Consider the following 26405-nt stretch of genomic DNA (forward strand, 5'->3'; position numbering starts at 1 on the left):
AAGAATAGTTGTGTATCATCTGAGTTCGAAGGTTTTTGTTTTTGTGAGAGAAATTTTGGTGAGGTTACTGTTACTGAGTTCTGTTTACCTAGATGGCGCCATTGCAACAGCCCTGTTGTCTGTGCAAATGTTTTTCTCTAATTCCTTTAGGGCGTAGCCACACAGTTACAGTCCTTGCTTTAACACCCATTTAACTTCTCATAACGTTTATTTTCTTGCATTTCAAAATGGTCAAACCTAAAGTTACATTAAATAACACAATGACAAGTTCTCTGTACAAACTTTCCATACAAAGCAGCTGAGAGTTTCTTCATACAAAGCAATTGAGAAACATGAAAATGAAAAAGTGCAATTTGCAAAGAGCTCTCATAACTGTACAGGTACTGTAGAATACAAAAACTATGCTTACTCTATGATTATCAGCCTCTCTAGTTCACCAATTTCATAATCAGTCAAGTTTCTAAACAATGCATGTGTATAACATACAGAAAATCAGTATACTAAATTATCAAGAACATCTAGGTTTGCTCACAGCCACTAGATCTCTGACACTAGCCATTGTTAGAATAGATTCAATACTGTTGACCCCTGATATGTATTTAGGGTGTATTACTACAATGGCATCATGCACTTAAAATGAGCAGGTTACATACAAACTGTCACTTGTGATATGCAGTAGATAGTGAGAGCATGTCATTGGTTCAAATAAACCATACACATTTTCTTAGCAAATATAGTGAGTTAGCTGTACTGTAAACCACAGGGAACTGATTTTTTTCACTGATCACTCAAGTGACAGGTGAATGTATAGTAATGTCATTCTGCTAAACCACAACACTTCAAAGATGGTAAATATGCACAAACCAGAGGCTTAGACTCCTTTGTAAATTAATGTGTTTAGTCTCCTTTGACAAAACCGTCAGAAATGTAACTTTCACAATTTGGCCGCCTTCAGTGCAATTTTTTTATCTAACGCATATTGGTGTTGGTAGCATTCAAGAATATCTTATCTGTAATACTGAAAACACAGAACGTTGAAAACTGATCATTTTCAGAGCGGCCATTCCCACAAGTAAATAAACAGCAAGGCATGTAGGCTTCAGATCTGTATTTTAACATGGTGAACACTATGTTATAATGTACTGCTTCAAATAATTTAACTAGATGCATCCATATAAATATAATGTAATATCCTCATACTGTAGTAGCTAGTTGGAATACATTGCTTTAACATTCTTCGAGATACCATTCTGTTGTTTTTCATTTTTACAGTGCAAGATGTGATGAGACAGATTATTAGAAAGAATCTGAATTTTGGCAAATTTCAGTCGTCTGGGGGGAAAACTTATTTTCATTGTCTACAGATAAGTAGCAGCTATAGGTTCATGCTCCTTAAAATAAGGCTCATAAATTAACAAAATTTAAAGATCAATATGGTCAGGTTTTACTGATGCCTCTCTGCTTGCACTACTAAGGGATCAAACCCATTCCATAATGACTACATTTCAAAGTACTTTGCAGTCTATCTTAACTGTACCATGGGTGGTGCAGATAAATAAAAGACCATACAAGCCAAAAGACATCACTTTAAATATGCAGCAGATGTTTTCAAAAAAGCAGTTGTGCCACAGTCATCCATGGTGCAATACCTTCTTTTCACAACAGGTTTGTTTTCATCTACTCTCCTCCTTGTTAAAGGTGGGTGTCCTCCTCTTGATTGTCTTCTTCCTCCTTCCCTGGCTTGTTGACCAGTACCTGCCAGCCACTCCCCCCTCCGCTGCCGACTGGCACACCATTGGCACTTTGCTTCTTCTCCTGCATCTCTGATTGGCCGTCATTAGTCACGTCCAGCGTGGGGTTGTCATGGCAGCCGTTTTCCACAAAATGGAGCTCCTCTCCTCGTGACTTGAGACATAAACACAGAAACAGTTAGCCAACAACTCTTAAGAAAACTATGGATAACTAAAATAAGTTCCTGGGCATCTACAAGAATGGTAACCCTCAAGGTCTCCTTTCAGTTAGGAAGCATATGTCTCAAACAACAGTCAAAAAATAAAACAACCTCAAATAACTCATAAAAAATTCAACCATTTAACATATGTACAGAGTTCTGAATAATTAATGTGAAGAGATGTCACTGACACAAAAATCTTTGAAATCTTTGACTTCTGTTTCAAGAAACTGAATAGCCTTGGTGTAACACAGGACTGCCCAAAGTATTACTTGATGCTGTACCAAAATGCTTGGGTTTCCCTGCTCTAACCCCAAGACCATCAGTGGCTTCCAAACCATCGTCTACTTATATGTATGAGGTGAACATGCAAGGTGCGTGGCAGGAGGTAGAGGCAAAACCCATGGCACCCGATCACAGCAAGTGTTGAATCCAGAGTGGCAACCACACCCAGTCAGAAAGCACTCCAAATCCATTACTGCAGATTCAAATCACAGTCCTCAAGGTTCTCAAGTCCTAAAGATTTTCCAGTCTCCCTTTACCCAGGTGTGACGAAAAAGTGGCCAACCAGTTACATTTACACATTACACATTACATTTACATTTCATCAACTAAAAAGGATTATGAAATCCAGGACTGGATTTGGATTTAAGGTTCAAACTTGGACACCACTGCTCTACTGTGAGCTCCATTGCCGAAATGGCAGGGTCTTCGGGTGGCTCCGCTGACACACGTCAAGCCTTTCCACCACTCACCATGTTTTTCGTCTTGGGCAGGCGACGCTGCCAGCAGATGTAGACAAGGCCCGACGCGATGATGGTCAGGCACACGGAGCCAATGACCACCAGCACGATGAAGAGCTTGCCGTAGTCGCTGCGAGGCTGGCTGGGTCTCGAGTGACAAGTGCTCACGCTGGAGAAGTTCTGAATGCCAATCTGAATCAAGAGACACAGACTATTCCTCACAGGACAGCAGCATTCAGGAGCAGGGCATCATTATAAAATGCCTTACTAGTATGTACAGGTTTGATGGTGATACCTCATCTAAGCCTCTCCTTATCTCCCCCAGCATTGAGAGCACATCTTTGGTGGCAATGACACCTAATGACACAAAATGCACATTTGAATGTACACTGTAGTCAACCTGAAATATGGTGTAGGTTAAGTGTAATCTATGTAGACGAGGTAATGAGGATGTCTTCCAGTTTTTGTGGTAAATTCACCTTTTCCATCATAAAAATATTGAGATCATAGGTTATTAGTAGGGATAAATTGAATTGGACAAATCGGTAAGTTCTAATTTAAAGAGAGCTTTATGAAGTTAAGGAAGAGATTTGTTTTTGGCAATATAGTCCCAGGCCACCCTGTGCTATATGACATTGTTGTGTATAGTCTTTTTGTGTGTGTGTGTGTGTGTGTGTGTGTGTGTGTGTGTGTGAGTGTGTGTGTGTGTGTGTTTTACCCTGTTCGTTGGCTAACGTCATGAGAAGCTGGTGGTCCTGCCTGGTTGGTTTGCTCAGTGAGATGAGCCATGAGCCCTGAGGACTGTTCATCCTCCTGGAGAATGTGCTCTCAAGCATCTCCAAGAGCCTGTCACCGTTCTCCACACGAAACTCGTCCTGTCATCCACACATGAATACACACATACACGCACATGTCCACACACACACAAACACCACATACATGCACACACAAACATACACAATCACTAAATAAAACTGTCATCCCACAACAGTTCATGTCTGCTTACCAAATTACCAAACCTTTTTTATCATTTTGACTGCTTGTCCATTTTCAGTAAGAGTTTAACATGAATCCTAATAAACTTCATTAAGTTCATGGAATATTATAATTCCTAACATTTCTTCTGACTAACTGAATAGTAAGCAGACTATACACATCCCTAGATCACGCCACACTGATAAATACAATAAATGGCCAATGAGCTAACAGAGCCCATCTTTCATCATGTGTGCAGAATCATGAAAAAAAAAAAATGCAATAGTTTAAAGACCAACATACAGACCTTCTCTTCAGTTAAAATGCTAAAAGAGAATTCTATTTAGTTTAATATATAAAATAAGTCCATCATGAAAATATAGCAACATTAGTAAACTCTGGGGACTAATAGCAATTCTAATATTGGCTGACTCCAAACACATGATTGACGTCCAATAATCCAGTATCATTCTGTTTGGTATATTACATGTGCGCTCAAATTCCTCATATGTGTAACATATATGGCAAATACAAATTACACTAATTCTGATTATGATGGTGATGATGCCTCATCTGCAGTAGTGAAGAGACACTACTGCATTTCATATTTCACCTATACTACCGTAATGTAGAGTGTAAAACAATATACATAGTGTTGTCAGAAAATAGTGTTTTTTGGCATGCCGATATGATAACACTGACAAGAACACCTGTTTTCCCATGCGTGCGCTGCTTGGAGTGAGGCCACCAAATTAAACTAATCACACCCACAGTGGCCCTCTTGTAGTCATGGAAATTTGGCATTTCGTTTGATTTGTTGACCTCACAACAAAAGAAAATTGATTTCTTCCTTTTTTTGTTGAAACAGATTGTTTTTTTAAATGTATCACTTGTGCGGGTTACTAGCGCAACCTGGAAAATGTATTTTGCTGGACAAAATCACTGAGGGCTTCTGTATAATCACCATGATAATCATTTTATTTTACACCATTAGTGTAAAAAAGATGTGCCTATTTTGGCAACCAAACATACATTTTTTAAAATTATTACACCAGATGTTCTACAGGCTTGTAAGTCTGCTTTGATGAGTATTTTACATTACACATCAGAAATTTGTACAAAAGTGTTGAATATTTTTCAATATAATGTTTTGTATAATAATGAGTATTTTTTGTCCTGCACTAATGAATATTTTTGCTTATGGGCTAAGGGACTATAATCCTATACTTAAAATGAATCAGTGAACATCAAAATTCAAAACAAACATATGAATTGTTTATACAAAGCAACTTACAATTACAACAACTTGAGGGATAAGGGCCTTGCTCAGGGTCCCAACATGGGCAGAGCTTGAATGACAAGTGAAATACATTAACAACTAAGCTACCACTGCCACATTAATGACTAGACAGAAAGTGGAGAGGTGGAGCTAGAGTGGACTAGACTTCAGCAAGCTCCAAACCACCACAAAAGCTTTAAAAAACAAAAACAAAAACAAAAGGACGACTGTTGGACTTGTGCCTTAGCATAAACCTGTTTTTGAGCATACTACCAACCGATGATTAATCCAGCAAAACAGGACTCGGAGGCGCAGAGTCTCCAAGAGGAACCTTGTTGGGAGACTTTTCCTGTTCATTTCAGAACCCCAGCCCTTCCCCTGCCGCCACTAATCATTCTTTTTTGCAACATTTGTTTGCTAATTCTGCCCATAATTCTGTGGTGCCTCCCTCGATAGGCAAACTATCAATTTGGTGCACAGCTGTTGGCATGCAAAGCCTTAGAAGGTCAGGGTGATTATAATTGCATGGCTGTCAGCGGTTGCCATGGCAATGGATGGGCACCTCTCACACTACGCGGCACATGAGTGTGAGGGGAGGGAGAAGGGTTTTTTTTTGTCAGTAGTGTGTGTATGTGAGTGGGGAGAGAAAGGGAGACAGTGAGAGAGTGTGTTAGCATGTGTGTCTGTGTGAGTTCATGGCACAGATTACTGCAGCGGCACTGACAGGGAATGTGATTAAGAAGAGTCTTTGCTACTGTTCTGCTGGAGCCAGGGCTGCTTTTACTGCAGAAAGCATGAGCTAGGGAGATTTATAAAATCTAAAAGATTTTTTTTTTTATTTCCATCTCACCCTTCCAGGAAGGGGTATCTTTTTCCATCACACTTAGGTCTTCTACAGAGGCCTGGGAGTTTGAGGGTGCAGCACAGAATTTCTCTGTTCCTGGGAATGTGCACTTCAGAATTCTGGTCACTGTTGTCACTCCGGAAACCACTCCTCCAGCCTAGGGGTCACAGCCTTAGGAGTCATCTTGGCTCTAATCTTCTACATCCTTCTCCATTTCCTCTTTCGGTCCATGGTATCTCTTCAAGTTCTTGTATTTATTCCTTTGGATTGTTCCATAACAGATGTGGGACTGTCACATCTAATACCTTTGCTGTTTTCTTATCTATTAGCTCTTTGTCTGGTTTGTTCACTATTGTGCCATAGGAGCTTAGCTTTGCTTTTGTCCACATGGCTTCTCCCATTTGGACGTTGGGACATATGTTCCTGTATGTGATACACTAGTTTTATATATATATATATATATATATATATATATATATATATATATATATATATATATATATATTTTTATATTTTTTTTTTTTATTTTTTTTTTATATATATGTTAGAATGCTGCATAGACACATCATTGTTTAATGTTTTCAGCCACAGGAAGAGTGAAGTCAGCATTTTGGGGATACACTCATATTTGTGCATATCCTCATATTCCCGTTAACCTATTGTTCTGAATTCACACTCCTGGGAAAAATAATTCCAAGCATCTTGCACATTGAGCTTCTAACAAGCACAACACAAAAATACATTAAGGCCTTTCACGGTATTGTAGAGAAAAATGGAAAAAAAAAACAAACAAAAAAACTTTGCACACATTGCATAGCAATTCAAACATGACTTGCATAATTACTGCTGCTCTCCTTAGAGCTAATCAATCTTTTTGCAAGGGTGCCAAATGACAATTACTGCTACCGTTGTCCTCCCATTTCATGATGTTAATCAAATGTGTAGTTTAAGGGACATAAATCATAACCAGCTGCAAAGGATTAAATTGCTCATATGGCAAGTTGTGCTAGGGATGGAAATTTACTGTAGAAAGTCAGCATTAAAACAAGGACAAGGTAGGAACTTACGCAATCATAATTATCCGACATGTTGAGGATGACGTACCCTTTTCCAGCCAGATCACTCCAGTCAACGCAAATGACCTAGGTAAGATCACGGGGAAAAAGATACATGATGATAAGATGTGCATAAGAGCAAAGGAAGGTATGTTATTGAATGTGATGCCTCTGTTTCAGCTAATGTTAATCACATAAAATAAGGTTAGATGTGAAATTCCTAATTTGCTTCATTCATTAATGTCAGCCAAGTCACTCAAAATATTAAAATGTCAAAAGGAGAACTTGCATAAATGTGACCTCATTAAATCCATTCTGCAACCTCAAAAGTGGAAAAGCTCACTACGTCTTTCTTTCGTTTTCTCTTTAATATATCTTATGATTCTGATCTGAACTGCCTGATATACTAAGATATTGACAGATAGTGAATATGTATTTCTTTTGAGGGTTATTTCTTGAAAGGTTTGAAATACAGGGCTTCTGTGAGCTACATGGACCTGTAGTCAAACATGGTCCTTCTGAAAACATTATGACAAAAATGGGCTAATATTACCAACACTGAATGGCATAGTGTCCTGGAATGGAATGGAATGAATATGCAGAGGTTTTGAGGTTTCTCAAGTGCATTGTGGATTGGAATAGATTGGTCTAGATAAGATTGGACTGGGCTGGATCGGACTAGATTAATCTAGATAAAACTGGACTGCACTGAAGTAGACCAGACTGGGCTGGATTGGACTAGACTGGGCTGGATTGTCAAGTGGTAATCTGCTGATTAAGATAATTAAATATGAGCAGTGAGGGCCAACAATGGGTCCATCAAGCTCATGCGCTGCCTGCATTTTTTTGCACGCTACCTGTACTTCCTCTTGGGAGTCATGCAAATCCGTCTCTGAAAGGTACTCGGTACCGCCATGACGAAGCTCAGCCTCTTCCTCTTCCTCGCCATGCTCCTCTTCCCCTTTGGTGGCACCTACATCCTGCCATACGGTCTCGCTAAACGCCACAATGGGAATGTCCGACGCTGGCGTGCTAGATGGCTCGATGGTGAGCGCTGTTCCCCGCATCCACTGATCTTCCTCCTCTCCGTCTATCTCGGTGGGGAATGCCACAAGCTCCTCCTCCTCTTCACTCTGCTCCTCTGAGCTCTCTCGTTGTGCCTCGTCAGGCTGCAAGGGTGCCCGGCTGGGGACCAAGCCCACCTCAGGCACAGTGGGCGCCAGCGTCAGGAGGTTCTTCCTCTCCTCATCAAAAGCCCGCCTGGGAGGGGAGGGGACGTCAGAGCCAGCTGCGGCCTCCGGTAGGGGGCTTCCCCAGCCAAAGAGCTTGGTGATAGTGGTGGTTGCCTCAAGAAGGGGTCCAGCAGCTGCTGTGGACAGGCTCAAGGAGGGGTGCGATGGAAAACCGCTGGCCTCCGAGTCACCCTCCCACCGATCTGCATCCATAGCATCGGATGTAGGGGCAGCGAAGAAAGGCAATGACAAGTTCACATCTTTGTGTTCGCTGCGGAGGGAAACTGATGAGGGCCCAGGGGAAGATGGATTGTAACCTACGGAATGAATATCAGTAAACAAACCACTCTCAATGGTAGACATCTGTAATGGGACTGTAATTCACGCTGCACAAATGCATTCTAACAAGCCAGAGAGACAAGACAAAAGTACCCTCAAAAACACAAACCCAAACTCACCCAGTTTATAAACACTGCCTAAATGCATTCATTACAATGGAATATTTCTATTTACTATCTCTTCGTCTTCCATATGCGATATGTTTATTTTTGCACATTCAATATTTCAGTTAGTACACTGGTTGTTTCGACAGCACTCCATCGCCCCACTTCCTTATGCCAATAGCAGCAGTTTTTTTTTGTGCTGTGGGTTGCAGCGGGAGGCTGCCTGCACGGTTGGAGAACGCTCCACCAAAACAGCACTCGCTGACAGGAGGCTTTTTCACTTAGCCTAGCCTGTTTATTCATGAACCACGATACACTGTTGTGCTAAGATCACTTATTGACAGCTTATGAAGGCTGGAGAGGGAGAATTAGAGGGGGGGGGGATAAGTGGGGGAAGAAGGATCGAATGAAAAAAAGAAAGAAAAAAGAAATAGAAAGAGACAGAGTTGGAAGGGAAGGCAAGTAGAAAGAGAGAGAGAATAAGATGTCATAATTTATTGTTTAATTTACATTCTTACATTTCTTTAGCATTTATAGTGCATTCCAAAAATGTATTGTACTGTATTTGGCTTTAACAAAAGTATGGTTTTAACGAAAGTACCTAAAGCAAGATGTCAAGCTCTTAATCTGACCTTCTCTGTTCACAAAGTAGACTGGGCTTTTGTGCTCAAATGAAGACAGCACAGACTAAGGCGAGTGTCCACACACCTGCCCACCCACGTGCACACCGACCCCTCCCACGCAGCTCCATACATATGCGCAGCCAGTTGTTTCTGGTAAGTAATCACTGCTAAATAGCACCCCATTCTGTTAGATAGGTAAAGTGGCCAGAGTTTACATTTAGTATTTGGCAGCTGTCCTTGTTCAGAGTGACTTTCAGAAGTGCTTTGTAGTCTCTACTGACACATATCCTCAGGCATATATAGACAGGTTAGTGTCAAGAATACTATCAGACAAAAGCCCTGGCTAAAATGAAAGAAGACAAAAGGTTTTTTATCTGTTTAAGTGCTCAGTGAAGTCTGGAAACTTCATCTTACAGCCAGGGTCTCAGCTGTATGAGACAGCCAGGGGGAAGTTCAGGCCACTATCTGGGTGCCAGGACAGTGCAGAGTCTTGATTCATGTCTTCTTTGTGTCTTGAGGGATGGTGTTTCAAATCAAGCCATACTAGAGACTCGAACGCAGCATGGTGCAGAATGGGGTTTGATTACTGCTTTTAGGTATGTTAGGGTTAATCACATATATTATTAAGTTAACATAGCAGTTTAGGTTTACTATAAATTGTCTTCAGTTGCATTTGGTCCTAGAGTGTTACAGTTATGAGCACTGACCATCCACTGTACTTTTCATTTTAAGTATACATTCCCCCCAAAAATAACATCATATTTAAGTCAAAATTTGGAATCAGACTGATAGCACAGAATATGGCCACATTAGGTCCAAATGTATTTACATCATATTTGTTGTAGTATTTTCTAAATTGACAAGATTATTCATTGACCTTTACTGACAATCAAGACTCATGCAATCTGTTCATTCACCAGACAGCACCAGCAAAGAAGGATAATGCTGAGTCTCTGTGTAGAAAATCCAAGTTGCCCTATCAAGATAGTGCAGGATCGGTCTAACTGAATCCCAGTCTCAGCCTTCAAGACGGAAAACGTAATGCTGATCTCAGAGCAGCCAATGAAGGCAGAGCGCCAGCAATTTAAACGCATGGCCTCTGATGAGATTACCCCATCGAAATGGGATTGTGGCTTCAGATGGGAGACAGCTACAATCAATGAATGAGAAAATCAGATAGAAAAAAACTGATGTTGTTTAGCATGAATTTAGACGTCTAATTATAAACCTATAATGAATTCACACAATCTTCAATTACCAGCTACACAAGGTGTTCAGTATATGAGACTTCAGTATATGTGGTATCTTTCAAAAAGTGAGACAAACAAAATATGCAGGTATTTCTTTAGCAACTGTAAAATGCACTGCTCTTTAGAACAAGGATTAGTCAAAGGCAGAACTAATGCTAAAGAAAACAGCTGGCATCACTGAGCTTCCTCCACCGAAACAGATTAGAATACATGCCATGACCAAATCTGCAGGCTGACTGGAACAGATAGAGCTCGCAGAGAATTCCCATTCGCCATCCTTCATGGAAAATTTGGTAGACAGTCCTGTTACACTCACCGTCCTTTTCTCATGCACAAACACCTACACAATACGTTTGCTTGGGCAAGAAACAGGGCACCATCAGTGGAAAACATCCTTACAAAAATATAGCCCAAAAAGTACCATTTTCATTTTAGGGACATTTAATTCTCATATGTCTCGGCAAGCTTTGATAATACAGCCTCGTTCAATCTTTCATCCTCATTTCTGCATGGATGAAAGTGCGCTGCATGAATGCGAGAGGACGGCAATTATGTTTAAACTGTCACAATAAAAAAAAGAGAGGAAAATCTTATGATCAGAAAGCCTGGCAGCATGAGAGCCCAATATTCATTAGTAAATGTAAAAAGCATTTTGGCACGTCTTTTCACGCATCTAATTGCTGTTTTGACATACATGACATATTGTGGGGAGGGGCCTGTCAGCTCGAGGAAGATGTTCGTCGGCTAAACGTCTTGTTCCATGCCTCATGCTAAATGACAATTTTAAGATCACTCATGATAAATACACATGACTCATGCTATGAAATGAAATGACCCACTTCTCCAGTGGGAACTCACATAAAAACCCACTTCAGTTCATGGGAGATGAAGACGTATATAAGGTGTATAAGTTCAGTTTGTCCATTTAATTGGTTTACATGGGTGCCATCTTTTCGAGGTGGCACCCATTTGACAAACCTCAGCTAAACAGGGTCAGTGGGCAGTGGTAGCTCAGCAGTTAAGGTTCTTGATTTGTAATTGTAAGGTTGCTGGTTCAAGCACCACCACTGCCAAGTTGCCACTGTTGGGACCCTGAGCAAGGTCCTTAATGCGCAAGTTGCATTCAGTCATAATTGTAAGTTGCTTTGGATAAAAGTGTCAGTTAAATTCTGTAAAAGGGTTGGAGGAGAACACTTGGTGCCCATTTCTGTCTCTATGACTTTAGTTGATTTGCTGCTATTATTCTGAGGAAAGACAACTGCTCCATCTATCCCACCCAATGATTTCACAAGCAACCATGCAGTTGTGAACGGCTGACCAGAGGTGGCAGTTGTATCCCAGTAATAGAACTACATTTTGTGCCAAATTAGTGCCTTAGCCAAATGAGCTACTACTGATAAACCCCCCCACCTACTACAGTCTTTAATGATTTTGTACTTTGCTGAGAGAATGGATAGATGTAATGATATTTCTTTGCCTATGTGCTCTGAGTTTCATAATGCTAACGTAATCAAAGTCCTGTTATAGGACAAGTAAGCCCCCTTGTTTAACCTCTGTCTAACTGAACGCCTTAGCTTAGGCTTTGCCATTCACACTCATTCATTTTGAAAAATGTCCAAATACCTATCAGGGAATCTGTGTCCAGACTGGAGTTGATGTCCCCTTGGCCCTCCCACTGTCGCAGTGCCTGAGGAGCCTTATTCTCTTCACTGTCCTCACTGAAGAACCCAGAGCCCTCCTGGGAACTGTCCATGAGAGCAGGTACAGCAGGGATCTCCTGCAGGGCAGCCTGGTGATCCTCGAGGCCCAGGATCGGCTGGGGCGGACCGGCAGAGGCGAACAGCTGCATCGGCCCAGTGCTCTGAACGCTGGTGGACGTGACAAGCACAAGCAAAGAGCCTGGAGGAGACAAACAAAGAACAGTGATGGTGCCAATTGGTTGTTACTGGGAACTGCATAAAGCGCAACAATCTTGGAGACTAACCTTTAAATGTATAGCACAGTGCTGCATCAAAAAGACACAAGATAACCTGCACCAGTATTGTGACTCTTATTTCTTTACTAACTACAGATCTTCATTTCCTGGTTGCTGCCTTCTTTGTATGACATCGAAACATCAATATTTGAGACTATATTGACGAGAAAAGACCTGTACTTGTGTCGCCGACGGCAACCTTCAAAAATATCCTTGTTCACAAATCACAAATTTATAACTGAGATAACTATGTCTTTTGTCACAGACTGTCAGAACACATGAATTATGACTAAAGTCCAGAGCTTAGCTTGCCCGGTGACACCTCACTTCCTACCATAGTGGGACACTTGCCACAGATGACTCCCAATCACAGCATAATATCTTCTTACTCCGCACAAGCAAGTTGTCAATTTAACCTACCAGGTCACTGATGGATTAGCCTTTGGATTAGCATTACAGGAGGCACTGTAAGAGGCTGTGTAGTACAAAGTGAGGCTACCCTCTGCAACTGCTCCTCTGGTTTTATCTGTCAGAGCCGAGATAGAGGTTTTGCTCACTCAGCACATTTAGATGTGACTTTTATGCCAAGGCTTACCGCACTATACTAGTTATAGATAAGGCTGTTTAAGGGATCTGAAGCAATTTAACTAATAACTGTGTCTCTCTTTGTCTGAATGTGGATATTAACCTGTCTCAGTTCAAATACTTGTGAAGTATTCATATAGCTTATGTAAGTATGTTAGGATACCGATATCCATGAACAGATTGCTACAGGTCCAGATTTATACCATTAGAGACTCCTGAGCTGAAAACATTACCAGTGTTATATGTGTAGTAGCAAAGAGACCCATTCCATTCTATATTAAATTTACTTAATTATGATATTTTGAGTTAGAAATAACACTAACCAGTACTTGATGAGTCTCATGTACTGTAACTTAAATGGTGAAATTCCTCTATACAAAAAAACTTGACAAATCTTGACATTCATTCGCTCTCAGCTATAACTGCAGGCCAGAGGTTCTCAGTACAGTTCTCATCCCCCACCCCTTACCAGTCCACATACTTCCTCTGTTCTAACTCTTAACATACATTAGCCAAGTGATTCCCTTGTTCAGTTATATGAGAAGCTGGGACAAAATAAAAACCAGACCTGTATTCAAATGGACCACTGTTGTAGGATATTGTTATAAACTTTCCAGAATTTCCAGAATACTCATTTACCTCTGTGGTGTGGAACAAAATACACCTGCACACACATACACACAATTACTTTCTGTGTTCACATATGATTCAATTACATTTTAATCGTTTCAACATTTAAAAAGGTTTCATTCTGTCGTGCTGCATCATACTGAATGGTATTTTATTGCAACCCCCGAATCTTAATACTTTTTGGATCGTGAGCTATCTACAACCACCAAGCCCTAGAGTGCACATAGATCTCTCTCTCTCTCTCTCTCTCTCTCTCTCTCTCTCTCTCTCTCTCTCTCTGGGTGTGTCTTGGACCATAGCCCAGACAACAGTCCTGATGTGAGTGCACTTCTGCGCCGTTTCAAAGCATCTCAGAGATCATGGGCTACCTGCGCTGCGACGCCAGTATCAGGGGAATAAGGAAGTCTTACAAGTCTTCAAGGTCAGCAGTGTATGCTAAAGTCAGAACAAAAAATGAAGAAGCTCTCCTGCAATTAATTTCTAAAAATTAAGATGTGGAGGAAAAGGCCATCCAATGTCAGTCATTCATCTTTTTTTCACCATCATTTCAAATAAAATGCTTAAAACAATTTATTCACTTATGCATAAGTGCACACAATAATATAATTATTTATTGCCAAATGAAAGAAACCCCCCACCCCCCCAAAAATAGGGTGGTTGTTTTTAATCTGTATTTGAGAAATACCAAATTCCCAGGCCCAGATTAACTCTGACGCTGGACCAAAAGCTTTGACCAATTATTTTTGACTGAAAGTTTATCATGGGATTAGGTTAAATCTGGGGCTTTGACAAATCAGATTTGCAGAACAGCGGACTACTAGCCAGAACTGCAGACAGTCTCCCTTTCTTTTCGACGCTGTAATCCGTGACTATGAGGGCAGGGGTGTTGGAATAAACACTACACATGAATGAACAGCTCGCAGGCGATCCACAGAGGGAGAGAGCCATTCTGTGGACGCTCTCAGAATATGGCTCTAGTTTCAGACCAGCCACAACATGTCTGCTCTCAACCTGTTGCTACTGACTGCACAGTACTGACAGCTGGTTGAGTCATCTTTATATAGCCCTTACTATATAGGATGTAGTTCTACAGGCTCACGGGGAGTTGACTGTACATACATCACTTAACAAAATGAATATCAATATTATGCTGTACTGATAATATATTCATTATAGCGCATTTTAAACATCCAGGTCTCTGGTGGATTAGCATTCGGATTATCATTACGGCAATGGAAAAGGCCGCGTGCCAAAAGGGGTGCCGTACAGCACTAAAGTGCATTATAGTAGTATAGTGCATTGTAGTTCATTACACTGGGCTGCTTTCTAATCATTGTAGTAAGTTAAGTGCGAATGTTAGTAGCATCTCATGACTTTATGTCTAATATGACAAAGATAAATATGAAAAGACAGTCTTCCTTAAGGATCAAACGATGTCCTCAGACCTGCAAACACCCTTTCACACACGTTGGCAAACGTCACGGTGCAACGCGCAATCCGTCCTATTCTTTCTCACCTCTAACTCCCCGGTGCCGTCCTGCTGTGCCTATCTGCGAGACTAAATGCCCTTTTGAAACTGAATCAATGGACCAGTACACCAAGCCCTACAGAGAGATAAATGCTCATTCCACCTGACCTGAATAGGCTCTCGGCTGCGCCGGGGTGCCTGGCCGACATTGCAGCAGTGTGTAGGTGGAAGGATCGAGATTTATAGCCTCCAGTTCAGAATAGGGGTGGTGCAGTGGCCGTAATCGTCAGAGAAATATAGTGCAAAAGTGGTGGAGCACGCTTAAAGCTAGAGGATGAGCATAGGCTTCGAAGAAGAGAGCCATCCGTATCAGACCTTTATGGTTTTATGTTGGTCAGCGGAGGAGAACTGGGGAATGCTTGGGAAATAAACTGGCTAAGAGACGTAGAGCTGCAAAAGATGACTGACAATTATATCACGGTTAGATGGATTGGATAAAATGAAAAAAAAAACATGATAAAGGATTGTAGACGCTTGTAATTTCAAGGCTAATGAGTGATAAAAGAAACATTTTTCCACTACTAGTGGGCAGCCAGAGAATGACTCATGCCTGGAGGTATGCAGCAAAATATTGTACAAGGTAGCCTATACAACAGTAAACAAATCATATTAGCCCTTTAGATGTTTACAGTCTGTAGCTAATTTACAAACTGTCTGTTGTGTCTGAAGGAGCAGCCCAAACACAGTATGGCTTTTGGCCATACAATCTGTGCCTGATGAGACTTGCACAAGACATTGGCAACGCATTCTTACAATCTGGGACTACGCCGAAGGACCTCGTCCAGGAGAACCCTGGGGACATCTCAAATATGTCTGAATTTATAAGTGATCATGAAAGGTGCGTGTGCACTCGCTGTACATAAAACGCCACTCCGTCATTATTTCTTCTGATCAAGCACAGCACTTCTATTCATTTCTGTTCGTCAGCCCGCATAAGTGTTATGTAGGACTGAACGCTTCTTAAACATATTTACTATAACGAATAAACGCTGATTAAGACATTTCTTGCAAACGATTTGGTGTCATAGGAAAATAGTCGTTACCAAATGCGTTTTAAGGACGCGTGTTGGGCCAACATATTTAAGTTATACTATATACATAATTTACCCTACTAAACACCTAAATATCCAACACTCTACAATGAAACACTGACAGAATAAAAATAAAACCTATAACGTAATAATACAAAGTCGTGCTCTTTCATAAGAACAAGCGCACTTACCTATTCGGAGGCAATAAAGAGGAGCAACGGACATAATTGCAGCTTCAAAATCCAAGGTATACTCGGGTAAATTACTGGATTGTATAAGAAATTAGCCCTTTGTTCTAAGATAAGATGTGGCTAACTAGTTAATTAAACGCATACCAGTGCAGGACATATCGCGCACGTTTTTTGCAGTTGCGTCTACCCGGTATACTATTACGCGCCTGAAGGGGCGAGATTAACGGCTGAACTTGGATGCAGCGGTTATCTGCATCTCAAAGCTCGTCGGAGTCTCTTGATTTAGTGACCTGGACATACAAAGTGCCACCTCATGACGACGCAGAGCGAAAGATGAAGAGCTGTATTTTCAGGACAGCTGCTGAGAATTCATCACTCTTCAACGGGTGAACTTAACCTGACCCGCTTGTGATCAATGAATTTGAACAGTAGCCTACGTTATAGCACATGAAGTAAATGCGTACACCCAACCACGCTCAAAGACTCGCCCACCCCAACTACGATGGTCTAGCAACGCCTTAGAATTGTAGTTTATAAGGCTATATACAATCCTTGCGCAGTGTCTGCAGGCGGTACACTGCACCGGACCAGGAGGCGACCCCGGGTCCTAAAGCTAGTCGAAATTCCATAGGTAAGCAATGGGCCACGCTGACAATATAAATAGGACCAGTTAACCAAGAAGGACCGGAGGTCAAAGTTGACACCAGTTCCACCTGAATTCAAGCCCAACACCAGTGCCCGTCAAGATTCTTCCTGTGTAACATTAAATGTTCTCCTATCATACAAGGTGTAGCTATATCAAACATTTTTGCATGAGTGACACCAAATATTTAAATTGTAAATGTATATTCTTAACACTCAACGCATAGTTTTATTTGGATATTGAAGTAAGATATTGCTAAAAGCCACACATGTGGAATCATATTACCACTAATCGGAGCACAAATCTTTCTAAACACTCTTCTATACATAGGCTACAATTTTATTCCACACATCAAGAAACACAATCACTATTTTTTACAACATGGAACATTTTCTTTTTCTTCACATCAGCTCCTACAGATGCAGAGCATGTCTGCATTTGACAATACCAAAAGTACAAAAAGAAGCATACCACCCGTTTTGCAAAAGCAGGTTAATCTTTCCCCCGTCAAACGATTTTGTCCATATCAAAATTTGTACATGCCCAAGCCTGGGACCAAAGTGGGGGGGGGGAAGTGTTGTCAAGTGGAGTACGTTCTCCATATGCTAGTGAAACAGTTCCACCAATGCAGCTGGGCCTAAAACTGCTGTACGATGAGCTTCTTCTTGGCATCGTGGGAGAACCTGTTGAAGCGGAACAGGTCGCTGTCATAAAACGCAGACAGGTTGTGGATGTTGATCTGTCGAGCCTACAGTGATGGAGAGAGCATGCAATGAGTTTCAATGTACTGAATTATAGCAGTCACCTAAAAGGCAAGTTAGTGTCCATTTCCTCATCAATTTCACACTTAAAAAATTGTGAGGAATTTAAGCAAGGAAATCTATTTAACCCCTATGTGCATTTGCAAGTTTAAGCTCCTTTTTAAAACAATTTGGACTTCTACACTAAAAGTAGCCATCAATTTGTACATAAAGCACAATGATTATTCAAACTGAAGTACACACTTGGGCCAAGAGCCATTCATTCACTTTTTTTTTTTTATCTGTCTCTCTCTCTCTCTCAATAGAGACACATACACACATGTACGTTTATAATGTGTGTGTGTGTGTGTGTGTGTGTGTGTGGATGCTGGAGATGAAATTTTAGTCATCCCCTTATTCACCAGTGTTTTGCCAGATAAAGAGAAATTTTGAACACGTACAAACTGCTAATATTTTCATATGTACTGGGCAGCTAATCATTGAACGCACCGTGATGAAAAGTAGTGAGAGCACACAGCCCCCACCTGCAACCCCCCAAAAGGTAGGTAAGATCTAAGGGGTCAAGGGTCAAAAGGTTAGGAGTCGGGTCACCTTGTCCGCCATGTCCTTCTCTGGGATCTCGATGATGTCGTGCTGGGCGCCGTAGCGGTTGCGCTGGTAGGCCACCTGCTCGGCCACCAGCTGCTTGAGGATGAAGAGCAGCAGTTCGTTGTTGTCCCGCCGGAAGGCCAGGTAGCGCGCAAATGTCTGCAGACAGTGGACACGAGCCCGGAAGAGACCAAACAACCAGAGAAAAAACAAAAGTACAGTAAATTAGTTTTTCTCCAAGCTTACATTTGGCAGTGACTTAAATATTTATGGGTATGACAGTTGCATGCTCTCTGGGAAACAATGTCCAGTGTATTCCAGGCCAATGTACAAAAACTACTTGGCACCACTGCAGACTCGGTGTTGGAAAGATACAGAAGGCTGCCTGGTAGTGCATCAGTGTTTACTTGCACATGACCCACATTAAGTTAATGCTGTTATACTTGTATAACCTTCAGGCCATGTTTTAATATGCACGTAAAACAAAGCACTGAAGCGGGTTCAGACTTTAGCTATAGACACGGTAGTCAGCGGACAGAGTGCAAAGGAGTGCTCAGGTGTGCCTTATGGACAGGACCAGGGTTAATTAAAAACAGCAAACTGTAACACCTTCCATTAACATTAAAGGTCATCCTACTTGAAATCAATAAAGCCCGAATGCCACAAATTGTGGTGTCTAAATCTCAGTGTAGCAAAAGTCTTTTATTGTTGTCTATACTAAACATACTGTTTGTTTGGATATGCAAATGCTCTTTATAGACATATTCATCTCGAAATGTTTGTTTTTTACATTGTAGTCTCATGAAAACAAAAACACTGTGCGCTTCTCGGCATCTCTGACTGTGACTACTCAACTACAAATACCCCAGGGACCCAAGGAAGAACAAACCAAATCAGAGGTTGATGGTGGTACCAAGGGGAGGACAGGTTAAAGAAAATGGAGAATTTTCCCTAATAGCAAGTATGTGTTTAGAAAAAAAAGGGGCTACAGACTGTGCAAGAGACTACATTCCCCACACCTTCCTCATGCTCCTCATCACACTGAACTTCTGCGTGTCAATAAAGCTCTCCAGCATGACGCGGATGGCCATGTTCACGTCGTCCTCCTGCACATAGTCACGTAGGTGCATGCGCGCGTGGGCCTCCGCCATACGGATCATGGACTCGATGTGACGGACCGTGATGGGGATGCTGCCCGTGGCCTGTCGGAAGGGAGGGAGCAGGAAGAGAGGGCACGAGCCATGGCATAGTCAGAAATATATTATTCCATCAACCGCCACGCAGCTAAAGTGTGCTGGACAGTATTTTGCAGAAGCTGCGATAAAAACCAGGCCAAACACATCCAAGACGTGATTGAGACAAAAGGCCGAAACTTTGTGCCAAGGCGGACCCGACTGCACATCGGTTTCTGCTGACGCAGGAGCTCTCACCATGGACTCCTTGCGGAGGTCACTGTAGATACGGGCCACCTTGTCCTGGTCCATCTGGTTAAGCTTGGGCCGCACTCGCTCCTTGGCATAGACAATGTACTTTCTGAGCAGTTCTTGAGGGATGGGTGGCACATCAGAGGAGTTGGGCAGCACCACCTCCTCCAGCCCAGCCACACCTCCTTCCTTGTTGCTAGGGTGATGCTTAATGTGGCTGCCAACCACGAAGCGAGCAAGCATCTCATCCTTTACAGAGCGAGAGAGCAAAACCATGGTGAAGCTTCAGGGGTACAGGGAACCGACGTAAGGAAAAGCGCCGGTCGCGTGGACCGCCTTACCTGCACTGGGTCTACAGTGTCCCTGACCACACACAAGATGTCGAAACGAGACACAATGGGCTCCGTCAGGTCCACGTTCTCTGAGAAGGTGAGCGACGGGTCATATCGGCCACCTTGGAAGAGGTCACAAGTAAGTGCCTAAGTCTAAGAGTGGTCTGCGCTTTCTGCTGTTGCATTTAGGGTTTAGACACTCGTGTCCAGTGCAACAATAGTGCACCATTATATACAAACAAATTACATAATATATAGCACTGTTAGGTTTGTAACAGTGCTGCTCTCCTCAAGTGCAAAATAAATACATAACAATGAAATGTTTATTATAACTGAAACAAAAAGGTTAAAATAAACAAAAAACAAACCGTAACCTTATAAAAAAAAAAGATCATAAATGGGAAAAAGAGGAGAGAAAAAATAAATAAAAATATATATCAGCCTGGGCCAAATTAGCATTATAGGCAGTTTCCTGGGTAAAATACTGCACGCACCGATGGGGTTAGCAGCAGCTATGACAGTACAGCGTGCCTGCAGGGAAGTGACAATGCCAGCTTTGGAGATGGAGATACTCTGCTGCTCCATGGCTTCGTGGATACTGGTGCGGTCCTGGTCGTTCATCTAGAGAACACCAAAGTGCTAGAAGTCAAAAAGGTATATACAAGCACTTTCAAATCACAAATGAACATCAATGTCGCTTGATGTCATATGGTGAAACAAAGCAGAGATGGAGTTGAAAATTAGAAGGAAGAAAGTGTAAGCGAAGTGGGAGCCAGCTGTTCTGGCCTCTAACCTTGTCAAACTCGTCGATAAGGCAGACCCCTCTGTCAGCCAGCACAAGTGCGCCGGCCTCTAGGGTCCACTCACGGCTCACCGGGTGTCTCTGCACATAAGCCGTCAGACCCACAGCGGAGGCGCCCTGGCCCGTGGTGAACACCGCTCGGCTCGCCACCTTCTCCACGTACTTGAGGAACTGGGATTTTGCTGTTCCCGGGTCTCCGCACAGCAGCACGTTGATGTCCCCGCGCACCTTGTGTTTCCCTCCTGTGGGCAAGGAGAGGGGCATTCACGTCTCCATGTCGGAAAGTACAAATGAAGTAACCAGCCCAAACAGCATGACGGGCAACACCATGCGTTGTGCGCAAACCCCATGATTATTGAACAAGTACTTCTGTCATGTTCGTTGAGCTGCCCACCTGGATTCTTTGCCTCTCCGCCAAACAGCGCAAGAGCCAGCGCCCTCTTGATGTCTTCATGGCCGTAGATGGAAGGGCTGATGCTGGCAAAGATCTGCAGGGACACGACAACCTGGGTGAGACCACAACAAACACGCCCTGCCCCTATCCCGTTTCCTACTCTGCGGGGATAGGACAATCCGCCTGCCACCTCAACTTGCATCCTGAGCTCACCCTCTCTCCGATGCGCTCATCCTTGGAGAGGGCCATGATGGCCTTGACGTCCTCGTCTGTGAGCTCGGCCACAGCAGCGCCCTCATCCTTCCGGGCGATGTGGTTAGCCAGGATCACAGTGGCGAACACTGGGAAGCCGTTGGCCATGTTCAGAGAGCCGTCATAGTTGTTGTGGTAGATACCCGTCAGCTCCTGATAAGGACAGAGAGGATATTTACACCAGGACGCAGAGACTGCAAGTGTGATGACTTCCCTGACTTCGTTTCTCCAGAAACCCAACAAATGCCGTGTTCTGTGCACCAAACATTTTTCAATACATTAAAATCTATAATGTCTTTTATATTGGTTAAATATATCATCATTACTACCCCCCCCCCGCCCCCCCAAGTACCAATAACGAATATTAGCAATCAGATCAGCATTATGCAAACTAGATCTAGGAAACCGGTCCTAACTGGCTTTTAAGCACTTCAATATTTACAGTAACCTCCTTCAATTCGGTACCCAATTCATCCAAAAATTAAAACAAAAATAAAAGAATGGGGGCCAGTCCCGAGTGCAGAACTCACAATCTCATCTCCCGGTTTGCAGATGTCCACCAGGTCGGCGAGCAGGATGGCGTCTTTGGAGCGAGGCAGACGGCCCGCAGCCACCTTCCCAGGGCTCTCCTGGATGGTAATGCGCTGGTAGTTCTGATACACTGTCTGCAGGATTAACCATCAGTTAGCAGAGAGCACCGCAGCAGGGCTAACGAGTGCAATTTTGGGCAGAAGGTGGGTGCCCTTCACTCAGAACGTGGGCAAGCCTTGCTGGCTTTCATTCAGAATCAGTAGCATTGACCTCGTCTATATTCGGTTTCGCCATTCTGCTGCTGCCACGGCAACAGTCTACTTCTAACAGCACTTTAGTTAAACATGAAAATATTGCCAAAAACAATACCTTCTATATGGCAATTTAAATACAGTGGACTATATTCAATTTAAAAAGTTAAGCCACCCCAGACAAGACTGTTGAATATTAAACCTTTTCACTGGCACGTTACCTGTTCCATGTTGATTTCAAAAGGCCCAAGAGACTGACATTCTGGACAGGAGCCTGGCTTCACTTCCTGGTTCTGCGACTGGAAGAAGGGGCCCAGGATGAAGTTACACTTGTTACAGTTGTACTTGACCATGCCAAGCTGGGGCAGAACTCCCGTGCAGCTGGTCACGACGCCGCTGGTGCGGATTAGTTGGTTCAGGTGTAGTTGCCTATGAGGAAGGCAAGCAAGGCACAGGAAAAACAGGATTTACACACACTGGAGATGCTGTTCAGACAAACCTCAGGCCTAGTTATGAAATGCAATTCCTAAGTCTTCTCCACTGAGAAAAAACACACTAGTCACCGACAAGGATTAATACGTGAATGGTCTACGAATCTAGCCGTGGTCTAATTCGAACAAGAAATGCCAAAACAGAGAATCAGAGCTGAGGATCATGACCACGGTTTAACCATGGGCTCATTTTAAGATGGTACCGATTTGTATTATTTGATTTATATTAAATATATGATTTATATTAAATCAAATGTAAATGTTGTTCAAGTCATTCAATTTTCTGAGAAATGCGTCTTTAAGAAATATCCCCAATCCCGAAACATGAGCTTGCCTAGTAACAGGAAGTCCACTACTGCAATGCATGCCCTACATCTTAATGTGGTCTATATCAAAACTGACCTAGCCTATATTAAACAGCAGCTGCGTGCTGGTTCGATGTCGCACCTGAGTGAGCGCAGCTCCTCCACCAGTGGCAGGTTGCCGATGCGGACGTGGATCTCATGGGCTATGCGCTCGTATTTGGGGTACATGGCCAGCACAACTTCTTTGGCCGCCTCATCAAAGATCTTCAGCATTTCAGCAGGGGCCTCAGGGAGGAAGTACGCTAGCACATGCTCTCGGGAGGCCAGCTCCTCGTAGTTCACCAGCAAGCTCTCCTTGTTTTCTACAAGTTTCCAAAATAGTAAAAGTGACACCACTGAAATGACTAGACATAAGATATTGCAAGAAACAAGCTCAAGCAAGCTTCTTGTCAGTTATTACTGTTCTCGGTTACTCTTTAAGGATAATACATTCATATTCAACAAATAAATTAGCACACAAGCCATTTATTATAGGTCAGCATTAGAACAAGCTTAAATTAGCTTTTTGTTGGTTTTGTCTTTTTAAAATGACCTACCTTTACACATGTCGCTGATCCTCTCCTTAAATACATTATGCCCGTGCTCGTCCACATGTGTGCGCAGAAAGTTCTTGAAGCGGTGGTAGATCTCCAGCCGAGGAGCAGCAATGGACACCCACTCACGGACAGAGTGGCCCTTCATGTCCTCCAGGTTCTCGATGCTCTCGATCATCTCCTCGTCCTCACCCTCAACGCCCTCGGCTGCCCGCTCCGCCAGACGCCGACGCCTCTTCGACGGCCGTTCGTCATCTTCGTCTTCACTGTCTGCGCAAATGAAACAGAGCAACGTGCCACAGGATCAGGACCCAATTTACACAGATCCAGCCAAAGTGAGGTAGTACCATCACTCAGAGCATGCTAGGTTCGCCATTAGCTGCATGGAGATCATCTGGACGTGATTTCACTACATACTAGAATCACTAAACAAGCATTAATACCTCATATAACACAAACACACATAATATACTACTTGCTACTAGCACAGGATAAATAACAATATAATCAATATATAATGAGCATGATTTATAAAATCCAACAATCTCAAAGAGACAGCTTTCCCCTATTCACCAGAGTCTAGAGAAAAGCAAGTGGAAACAGAGCCATTTTATACTACACTTGGTATATTGATATTATGAAAGAGTAAACAGCAGTTTGAATAGCAGCATAATAGCAGCTCATTTACAGCGCCACTTCTCTACACCCTTCAGTAAACTCACCGTACAGCACCCTGCCCAGACGGCTAAGGCCCTGCTCACGGTCTCGGCGTCTCATAGCCTCCTCGGCAGCAGCACGGGCTCCTGGAGAGAGCTCGCTCAGGTCCTCAGCATCATCCAGGCCTTCCTCCTCATAGCGATCCAGCGCTGGGATGGCACGGTAGTCCCTGTTCATAACGAGTTAGAAGACTTGGTGGTTGATGCAAAAAGTACCAATGTGGTAAAAGGTTAAAAAAAAAAAAAAAAAAAAAAAAAAAAAAAAAAAAAAAAAGGTAAAAGGAGGTGGGCTGAGGTTCCAGGAAACAGAACCAAAGAACCAAACAGAACCAAATCAAAACAGGAGAAAGCATGGTTCAGAACATGGAAGGAACTGCAGCAGACAGCATGAGTTTGATCACATATTAGGAATACGTCAGGTATGGACAGTACACTTACTTCGAGTCATGCATTCCGCAAAGGCAGCACCATAGGCATAATGCATTGAACCAACATGTTTAAGTACAAACTTGATAAGGAAAGGGTCTCACATCTCCATCCCATCGCCAATCAGCTCCTCCCCTTCTCCATCCTCCTCATCCACAGGCACGTTTTCTCCCAGCAGACCTTCGGACTCATCCTCAAATGGTGGCAAGTCTCTTCCTGGGCTCGAGGTTAAGTCGCCCCGCCGAGAGCCACGGCTGGGGCTCGTAGCCACGTGGAAAGACTCGGATGAATCCTGCGGACAAAGAATAGTCAGCTCGCGTTAGTTTCCTCAGTCGTAGCCTTACTGTTTATCAGAACATCTCTAATTATGAACCCGCTAGCTAGCTAATGGATATGTCCACATATCGCCAACTGAACTCCAGGACTTAAAAACGTAGCCAGCAAGCGCTTTACTGGAATCACAACCGAATTGTTGCATTTTGTGGACATGTTAATATTATTACGCAGTTCTAATTTTGTACGAGTCAACCCTATTGGAGACTTTGTTTCTTTTCCACTTGGACATTTCACCATGGTAATCCTAACGACAAGTTGGCAAAATAGGCCTAGTTGGGCAAACATGCTGACCGAACCATTCGAAAACTGAATTATCTTTGCTATTTAATTTGTCCAGTAAATAGAGCAACTTTAGTAAATGTCCAGTAAATATACCCTTAGACAAACACTGAATTCGCTACCTAGGTCAGCACTATAACCCTTCGCCATACCCTCGTTAATACCACGTTTAAACAAAATTTAACTGGAATCAATGATGAATCCACGAGAACGTGTCTTGAAAGTCAGGTAGCTAGTTAAGTTGGTTAGCTAGCACTATTTTAATATTTCGCCGCAATAAAACAGTGCTACTTATTGTAATTTTAACTTATTGAATTTTATGTAACCTCGTAGTCCTGTAAAATTGAAATGATTTTGGCATTATTTTACTCACCGCCATCGTCCTGCGTTTGTGTACAAGCCTGTTCACTTCAGACTGTTTTTTTTTTTCCAGGCAAGGGAAATTTTTCGCGCGAAAGTTTCCATGTGACCATAAAGCGCGCGAAAGGTCACGAATATTGAATGAGGACGAGTCTGTCTGTATTTTAATTGGTCCGTCGATGAAAGCGTCACGACCATAGTGTGTGTGTGTGTGTGTGTGTGTGTGTGTATATATATATATATATATATATATATATATATTTTTTCCCTCTGTGTGCGTGTGTGTGTGTGTGTGTATATATATATATATATATATATATATATATATATATATATATATATATACACATACACACACACACACACACACACACACACACACACACACACACACACACACATACACACACACACACACAGACAGAGAGAGAGGAATTATAGCCTACGCATTATCTTTAAATGCCTACCTGAACGACGTAAGTGTACATGGAGCATATTTTAGCAATATAATGTAAAATGTACAAATTTAATAAAAACTAAAATAACTAAGGGCTTTAAAATTCCCTGAAATATTTATTCATCGGTT

The 26405-nt window shown here is 42.5% G+C and overlaps 2 protein-coding genes and 1 long non-coding RNA gene across 5 annotated transcripts; 1 reads left to right on the plus strand and 2 right to left on the minus strand.

The window, feature by feature from the left end:
* Positions 1 to 189: 189 nt before the first annotated feature.
* Positions 190 to 16886, minus strand: podxl2 (podocalyxin-like 2). 2 transcript variants are annotated; one of them, XM_027020182.3, is made up of 8 exons: positions 16336 to 16886; positions 12019 to 12294; positions 7705 to 8396; positions 6860 to 6934; positions 3413 to 3569; positions 2990 to 3051; positions 2707 to 2886; positions 190 to 1905 (listed from the first exon to the last, which is right to left on the minus strand). In XM_027020182.3, exons 1-8 carry the CDS (start codon positions 16367 to 16369, stop codon positions 1693 to 1695), a joined length of 1689 nt encoding a protein of 562 aa, XP_026875983.2. In that variant the 5' UTR covers positions 16370 to 16886; the 3' UTR covers positions 190 to 1692. The 2 variants fall into 2 exon arrangements, with proteins under 2 accessions (XP_026875983.2, XP_081561542.1); XM_081705416.1 differs by lacking the exon at positions 16336 to 16886 and adding an exon at positions 12380 to 12578.
* Positions 15158 to 19326, plus strand: LOC145653069 (uncharacterized). 2 transcript variants are annotated; one of them, XR_014119385.1, is made up of 3 exons: positions 15158 to 15693; positions 15783 to 15951; positions 19125 to 19326. It is a non-coding gene; the product is annotated as an uncharacterized LOC145653069 (long non-coding RNA). The 2 variants fall into 2 exon arrangements; XR_014119384.1 differs by having other exon boundaries at positions 15158 to 15669.
* mcm2 (minichromosome maintenance complex component 2) lies at positions 17209 to 25939 on the minus strand. The gene is made up of 16 exons (XM_027020178.3): positions 25833 to 25939; positions 24949 to 25136; positions 24425 to 24588; positions 23706 to 23972; positions 23252 to 23471; positions 22535 to 22742; positions 22062 to 22196; positions 21493 to 21684; positions 21280 to 21373; positions 20877 to 21127; positions 20578 to 20704; positions 20093 to 20205; positions 19758 to 20000; positions 19347 to 19529; positions 18331 to 18486; positions 17209 to 17726 (listed from the first exon to the last, which is right to left on the minus strand). The coding sequence occupies exons 1-16, from the start codon at positions 25836 to 25838 to the stop codon at positions 17616 to 17618; spliced, it is 2658 nt and encodes an 885-aa protein (XP_026875979.1). The 5' UTR covers positions 25839 to 25939; the 3' UTR covers positions 17209 to 17615.
* Between the last annotated feature and the right edge of the window lie 466 nt (positions 25940 to 26405).

The sequence above is a fragment of the Electrophorus electricus genome, chromosome 22 (genome assembly GCF_041902795.1).
Source record: "Electrophorus electricus isolate QZ-2024a chromosome 22, ASM4190279v1, whole genome shotgun sequence".
Taxonomy (NCBI): domain Eukaryota; kingdom Metazoa; phylum Chordata; class Actinopteri; order Gymnotiformes; family Gymnotidae; genus Electrophorus; species Electrophorus electricus.

Excerpts from the sequence above, each read along its gene's own strand:
- podxl2 (XM_027020182.3), bottom strand. The coding sequence starts at position 16,369 with ATGTCCGTTGCTCCTCTTTATTGCCTCCGAATAG. Across the intron at positions 6,935-7,704 it reads ACTCCCAAGAGGAAGTACAG|GTCATTTGCGTTGACTGGAG; the intron begins GTAGCGTGCAAA and ends GATCTTACCTAG. Across the intron at positions 1,906-2,706 it reads TGCCCAAGACGAAAAACATG|TCACGAGGAGAGGAGCTCCA; the intron begins GTGAGTGGTGGA and ends TTATGTCTCAAG.
- mcm2 (XM_027020178.3), bottom strand. Across the intron at positions 24,589-24,948 it reads ATTGGCGATGGGATGGAGAT|GGACTACCGTGCCATCCCAG; the intron begins GTGAGACCCTTT and ends CGTTATGAACAG. Across the intron at positions 17,727-18,330 it reads AGAAGGACATGGCGGACAAG|GCTCGACAGATCAACATCCA; the intron begins GTGACCCGACTC and ends CCATCACTGTAG.